Source organism: Podarcis bocagei (assembly GCF_964188305.1).
Source record: "Podarcis bocagei genome assembly, chromosome: 7".
Lineage (NCBI taxonomy): Eukaryota > Metazoa > Chordata > Lepidosauria > Squamata > Lacertidae > Podarcis > Podarcis bocagei.
Window position 1 is genome coordinate 38,219,273 of NC_138132.1, and position 7,556 is coordinate 38,226,828.

A 7,556-nucleotide genomic window follows, 5' to 3' on the forward strand; every position below is an offset into this window, starting at 1 on the left:
TGCTCAACTTCCTTCCTACTTCACAGCTGTAGATCATTTTGTGTTCAATACCATGTGAGGGAGGGATAGGATCAGATACTTTAAAAAAATCATTTATTAATGGAATTTATAAAGCTACCCCATTACACAAAATCTTTGATTGATGCCCAAAACAAGCACAATTAAGGTACAATATAAAGTGATAAACTAAAACTTAAACTAAAAACACAAAACAGTTTTTACAGCCAAGAAGACTAGTCCATAAAACAATTATTTCAAAGGCCCTTAGGTGAATAGAAAGGTCTTCACCTGGCTCTAAAAAAAATCACAAAGCTGGTGCCAGGTGATCATCTTTAGGAGGTGTGTTTCTTCACACAGGTGCCACTGCTGAAAATACCGTCTCCCTGCCCTACTTTGTTCATTTATTTTTATTTGAAAGAATTTACAAGCTGTTTAATATATATTTTAAATTTCTTAAGCCTGTGAAGAAGAAAAGAAGGTTCAGGTAAGCACCTATGAGAGAAGGAGCTGGCAGAACACCAGCATAACATGGACAAACGGCCTAGCCCAGTTTATGGTCCTGCAACCCTATTCTGGTCTATACAGGGTTGTAACAAATCGGGTGGTTTTAGAGAAGATTTGTTTGAAGCACTGACCCCTAAATTTCATCTGTACATTGTAGACATCTGTTACGATTGATTTGGGAGCTGACTCTTCTTCCTCCTTGCCTGCCAGGTTGCCCCAGCGGAAGGCTTTTCTGATCTTGCCATGCAAGTGATGACCTCTCCATCCAAGAACTACATCCTCTCAGTGATCAGTGTGGGCATCTGCATCCTGTTCCTGATTGGCCTGATGTGTGGGCGTATCACGAAGCGAGTGACACGAGAGCTGAAGGACAGGTAGAGCCTGCCTTGGTAGTCAAAGGGAAGAAGGAAGGAAAGAAGGCCTGCCTGCCTGCCCGTTGCCCAGTTTGTACAGCCCTCCTCTGTATAGTCTCCCCTCCCACCTCTCTGGAGAGTACAAACAGATTAGAACAGCAGCCCGTGCCAGCTGAGTGTCCCATCTCGTCCATGGCTTCTCCACCCTCGGAACGAGTTGGCACGTGCAGCCTTGGCGGTCCAGCCAGCAGCTTCGTTACCCTGTCGTTAGCGACTGTTGTTTGCCTGCCTGTAGACAAGTTTTTTCTCTTTCTCTTTCTCTCTTTCTCATACTGTCGGAACTGCCTTCACTCCCCAGACAGACTGACAACCTGCAGCTCAAGAGGTTTTTAAAGCAAATTTTTAAAGATCTGTTCCAGACATAGTGTTGGACAGTAGGTCTTGGTGTGGAAGTGTTTGTGCTCCTTGGCTTAGGCAGGAGAACCGAGGGGAAGGGGCATCACCCACCATTCACAGCTGGCCTTGCTTTGGACATCTGGCTCACCCTGGAACAAGCATCTCCAGCACATAATCAGTCAGCAAGAGTTGCCTCCAGAGACCCGTCATCATCTCTACTGTTTTTGTGCTTTTGTTACTGTATTCTGTTGTACTTCTTTTTTTCTTTTTGTGGCTTGTTCCTCTGTTTTTGCCAAAAGGCAATGCCTTCCATACTTCTCCACCCCCACTCCAATCTTTGGGGTTAATAAAATATTGACCAGATTAAAGAAACTTCAGTGGTCTTACAGGCACCCCCTGCAAAACCATACTGTATCTCAAGGGAAGCCTTTGGACAAGCTACGGTGGAGCTGTGGTCTTGGGTAGTAAGGCGGTGGTTTTGGAAGAAAATGAGGATTTGGGTCCTCCCCAAAGGGGTTGGACCCATAGGGTCCTTATTTACAAGTTACTGAAGTTTCCTCCCTGAACTGTCAGGGAGGGTGTTAAGACTATTCTTGCTGTCAAGAATCCATCTAAAGAGATCATCAGCCATTTGGGAAGTAGGGAAGCTGGCAGGGCTCCCTACACTAAGCAAGGACGAGGGAGGGGAGGGGGGATAGCTTTCTGAGAGTTGGATGGGAGAGGTATCTTTGCTGAAGTGATGCTTTTAGTAACAGTACTACAGTACCTGTTTGCAATAAGCAGGAGTGTGCTCCTTGTCTGTTGATTGGAGAGCACAGGGAGGAACTCGGAGAAGAGGAAATACGCACGTGCAGGCTCCATGTATATAGTAGGATATCTATCAGCCTGTTAGACATGGTTGCCTGTATGCTTTAGAGGGCTAAATCATGAGTCTGCCCGACACAAGGCTTGAGTGCAACATCTTCTTCCCCTCCCTGCCCCTTTTCCTGCTTTGCTGCAACTGCTCAGTCAGATGTCAACTTCTTAGCGTTCTGCATTAATGTCACAAAAGCGAGGGGCTTTTGGCAATGGGACCAGCTGATCTTAATGATGATGTGGACACTCAGCCATACCACTACTGTGAATATTTTCTGCTGCTCTTGAAGTGTTGGTAAAAGGCACAAAAGTTTTTAGCTTTAGGAAACCTTTATTTTTCATCCTACTGGAAAGCAAGTCGTTCAGAGTGTGGCTTTGTATTCCGGAGGGTGGCAAACTGGAAAAGCTTGTGCAAGAATCTCACCCCACCCCACCCCTGAGGCCCACTGACTGTTTCAGGCCTCCAAAATTAAGGAGAGATGATTAGGGAAATCAAAGATCAGTGGGCGAGCCTGTGTGTACTGAAGGGTTTTTTTGGACTGTGGCCACTAGATTGGATTTCCTTCCCCTGCTTCTGATATTACTGAATCTATGAATGGTGACATTGGAAAGGGGTGTGTGCCATAGTTCCCCAACTAGTGCGTGCTCAGTGCATTCCAAAGCCTCTATTCCCTCCCCCCTCCCTTTCACCCACACGTGGATGCCCTTCAGTATTGTGTTTATTCTGTGTTTTAACTCTGAGGCAAGGCATAGACTTCTTTATCCTAAGGAATCCACCTTGACTCTGAAATGGGGTGGCGATGGTGAGGATGCTCCCAGGGCAACTCAAGTCACTTGCAAGAGAGGCAGCCAGCAGATTAATTGCAGAGTGCTTAGAGCTGCCATTCATACTGTAGGAGGCCAGGAATAACCTTGGTCATATCATCTTCCAAATCCTACACAACGCTGGGAAGAAACTGGCACTTGCATATGGTGACCCTGCAGCAAATGCTGTGAAAGGAGAGGATGCCCCCACCATCCTGGCTAGCACATGCATTCAGATAAGATGCACAACGTATTATTCTTACATTGCTTCCCTTCAGCCAACTACAATTGCCTTCCCTCGATCCTAGTGGGAGTGCCCCATTGGTTAATGAAAGAAAAATGCTCTCCTGAGTAAATTCCCATAATCAGCAGCAGTGGTTTTGCAGGCATATAGTGATGCTACCGAAGAGGAGCTTGTGCGAGATGCACGTAAGGGGACTAGTTGCCTGGGAAGAGGCAGAATGCTGAAGCCATTACAGCCAGCCAGTCACTCCATTCTCTCAGTGACCTTGAACGAGCCATTGTTTTAAAGAGACGAGAAGCAGCCTCTTGAGTTCCAAGCACTGCAGGTCTCTGTCTCAGCATCACCTAAGCCTCCATGCAGTCTCCTCAGACCCTGTCAGTTTCAGTCTGACAGCTAAGTATTCCTGCTTTGGGGCTTATTTGAGGGACGACTGTTTACAAAAATGATCCTTCATCTAAAGTGGCATTGTATTGCAAGTGTTGTGCTTGTCACTTCCTCCTCAGAATACGTGCAACTGCTTGAGGAAGATGGAAGGGGCTGTGCTGCAGTTTGAATGTTTGAAAAGTACTTAGGAATTGGGAGCTTGTTTTTCTGCTTCTTCCCTATAAGGTTCCCTGTTTGAACTTGTAGTTCTTGCTGTCTTCACCACTGTGGCCTCGACTGTCTTGTAACACGAGCTCCTCCAGCTTCTGGACCCTGTGCTGCTGCTTCTCCTTCCTTGTGTCTCATCTAAAGCTGTGCTGATGCTGCTCTCTTGGCTCTCATCTCAAGGAAGGTCCCCTGGTTTGATGCATTGGAGATGGAAGTACGCAGGTTGGGCACTGCTCTATGCATAACAGGATTAGAGTTCCTGCAGAAAAGCCCTGGTGGAGCCTAAGGAGCAGGGATTTCTTGGCTCATAGTGGTGGCTCTTAGATGTAGCCTAGGGTATTCTCTTGTCCCAAAGTAAGCTAAGGAACTTGTTGAATTGGAAAACTGAAGGATCACACATCCTGTTCCGCTTCATAGTTTGTACAACTGGATTGATAGGTTACACTCTTCCTACATATACACTACATGTGCATCCAGAGCATTAATACTAGAGTGCTGGGTGGAGGGAACTGTCTTTAGGGAGTGGTGCCATCCAGCATGTGGTATCAGCACTGTCCTGGCCCCCGGCTTGTGCTGACACCTGTTCTCATATTGCTAGTCCTTCTGGACAGCTGTGACCAGCATGATAATTGGTTCCATTTCTGTGTAGATTCTGAGCATCAGGTGCGCTGCTTCTCCGACACTTGCAGACTCCTCCATCCAGAGGCTCCCTAGCTGGCGCAAAGAGAATTAAATGACTTATCTCAAGGTTCTTGGAAATGCATCAGAGGCAGGTTGCAATTTCCCTTCAGGTATGCTTTGGAACTCAATATAAGTGGTGTTTGATTGAAGAATAGGCGTGTTTTGTGTTTGAGAGAAGCAAAATGCAGGTGCACAGAACAACTCAGGGTGGCATAAAAGGGTTCGTATTCAGTGCCCCTCCTGCAGCTTGCAAAACCAGCCCTTTGGAGAGACAGTAAATTGGTAGATGATACAGCTAGTGTTGGCTGACCCTTAGTCCTTTTAAAAAATGTAACATTAACAAAGGTTTTTTTTTGTAAATTGTTTTTCCTTTCTATGTACAAAATCTTGGCTGTTCTTTCTTTTTACATGTTCATGCTGTGTAATTTTGAATTGTTAACGGAGATTCTGAACATAATGTGCATTTTTTTCTGTACAGATGAAATGGGAGAATTTAATAAAAAAGAGTCTGCAGGTTTTTACTTGTTTTCCTTGTGTCTCCATCAACTGTGAATAAAAAGGGAATCTCCCTCCCCAAGTCATGCCAGACAAATTGTATCTCCTTTTCTTTTTAATCCAGAAAAACTTTTGACAAAAACTCATGTGGTACCTTTGTTGACAAGATGGTAAAATGTGGGCTGGATTATAATTGTTGTTGAATGGATCCACAGCTGGTTGAGTGACCATATCCAATGGGTGTTCATTGATGGCTCTATCTACCAAGAAAGAGGTCTCAATTGTCAGGGCTGTGTTCCTGGGCTGTTAAACACCTTTATAAATTACTTTGATTCAGGGGGTGTTTATCAAGATTTGCAGATGGCACGAGACTGAGACTAATTATAGCTCTATCTAATTATAGCTCTATAAAAGATAGAATCAAAATTCAAAATGATCTTGAGAGGCTGGAACACTAGGCTACAAACAACTGAAATTCAACTGAGATAAACATCAAATCCTGCATTTAGGTACCAAAAAAGAGCCAGATTTACCGTAGGTTGGGATGGGAACCTAGCTTGGCAGTTGGGCATGTGAGAATTTAGGTTTCTTAGTCAATCACAAGCTAAACATGGACCTACAATGCATTTTTGCTGTTAAATAAGCAAACACAATCTTCAGCTGAAATTAACACAAGCATGGTGTCCACAACATGGGGAGTAAAAGTTCTGCTCTGATTGCTGGTCAAGCCACATCTGGAGTACTGTTTCAGTTCTGGGTGTCACATTTAAACTACATTTACCATCTTGCATTTTTAGCCTCCCTTTCCACCAAGGAGCTCAAGGCAGCAGACATGGTTGCTCCTTCCCCTATTTTATCTTCATAATAACTATATGAGGTAGGTGAGACTGGGATATAGTGGCTGACCCAGGGTGGGGATCTGTCCCTACCCACCACTGACATGTGGCCCTCAAAAGGTTGCCCAGAAGAGGGTGTAGTTCAGGCTGAAAAAGGTTCCCCACTCCTCCTGTAGGTGCAAACAAATCTTGCTTTGGAGCAAAGTGCATGATGCCTGTCAGCCACAACACTTCTTGGTCTGCCTTATGTCAGTTTTCATGAACCATCCCTGACCCAGATGGGAATTCCCTGTTGCCCAAAGTGATAGTTTCTCTAAGAGTGATGCCACGAGCCACTGTGTCTCACTGGTGCAGTGTGGGGTAGGCATACTTGGCTTTGTTAAAATATTACAGGATGAGGGGAAGAGGCATTTGGATTGTATCTGCATCAACAATAGGCTCAAGTGATGGGGAAGGGGGAGGGGACACTGGAACAGTGGTAACCCAATAAAAGCAGAGCGCTTCAAAACTGGGATGCCTGTCTGTGGCAAAGAGCTAGCCCAGGATGGAGAAGATGTGGTATTTTTCTTCTGGGCCAACCTTTGTTTTTTGTGCAATTGGGAGAATGTAGAGCTTAGCTGTTCAATGGTGAGTTCCTAAACTGGAGGAAGAGGATCTTGTTCTATGTGAATTTAGGGCTTTATGAGAATACATTCCCTCCAACTTAATCATGCAAAGCTACCCAATTTGGCTTTTTGGTTGTTGGTTTTTAACCTAGTGCACTACTAAAAATTAATCTTCAACTTTCTTCATATGAAAACTGCTGAGCTTCTCTTGGTCTTGCACCTAAGGACCCTGTGTGTTTCATCTAAAAAGATACAATGGCGCACAGATGGATGTATTTTTTTAAATGGGGATGGAGCAGTGGTCAACCATTGCATGCTTCTTTGTCCCAGCAGTAGGAGGTGCAGCCTAAAACTTGCTTCAGCGCACAATAGACTGGAGTCTCCTTTGCTAGCCACCCCCACACCCCAATATTTCATCTGAACACTGTCCCAAGATGCAGGCAACTTTAGGGGCGAGGGAGGGGCCCTTTCTCTGCTCTGGAGGAAACAGGAGCCTCTTATCCAGCTGAGGATGGCGACCCTGCTGTGCTTTACAGATTGCCCGCAACTTTACGCCATTTTTGGAGCCTACGAGTTTACAAAAGCGGATGGCAACATTAGACCGGAGAACAATCACATTACTTACTTTTTTAAAAAATGTGAACAGTCAGTGACAACCGAAGTCGAGCTTTCGTTCATTTATTACATCAACATGTTTCCATTCCTGCAAGTTGCTAGGGTGCACGGTGCAGGCACTCCTCCCCGTTTTCTTCTCCGTAACAACCCTGCGAGGTAGGCTGGGGTGAGAGACCCACCACGGAGCAGCTTCATAGGTCAGCGGGGTTCACCATGTGCAACGGTTCCACCACTCCGGCAGAAGCCTTACGAACGATTCCGCCAACAGCGACTCGATCGGTCCCTCGTTGCTTCCCAAAACGTTTTTAACATATATTTATTTATTGCACTTGCAGGTATGCAAAAATTAATGCAAGCTTAAAGCAAAGTATTTTTTTTAATAAAGTAGCGGGAAGTTGCCTGGAAAATATGCGCCCCCCCCCCCCGTAGCACTGGCAGGTCCTTGGCGAGCAGCGCGCACAAAACTCCCACTATCCAAAAAACTGTCCAGGATAAGCGGAGCAGCATTAACGCCGCCACAACCGAGGAACTGCATACTGCGCCTGCGCGTCGCAGAAGCCTCTATTTCTTCCCCATC

At 45.5% G+C, this 7,556-nt stretch overlaps 1 protein-coding gene and 1 long non-coding RNA gene across 3 annotated transcripts in view; one reads left to right on the forward strand and one right to left on the reverse strand.

Annotated features, from left to right (window-relative positions):
- GLG1 (golgi glycoprotein 1) overlaps positions 1–4,945 on the forward strand; it is a 69,796-nt gene extending 64,851 nt beyond the window's left edge. Inside the window, exons 26-27 of one of the 2 annotated variants that reach the window (XM_081203364.1) lie at positions 715–878; positions 4,397–4,945. In XM_081203364.1, the coding sequence (XP_081059490.1) occupies positions 715–878; positions 4,397–4,403 (171 nt within the window). In that variant the 3' untranslated portion in view covers positions 4,404–4,945. Of the gene's footprint in view, positions 1–714 lie in introns of both variants that reach the window. The other variant, XM_081203365.1, reaches the window with a different exon arrangement.
- LOC308592144 lies at positions 4,799–7,526 on the reverse strand. Its single transcript, XR_014010397.1, has 2 exons — positions 6,990–7,526; positions 4,799–5,183 (listed from the first exon to the last, which is right to left on the reverse strand). It is a non-coding gene; the product is annotated as an uncharacterized lncRNA (long non-coding RNA).
- Positions 7,527–7,556: the final 30 nt, after the last annotated feature.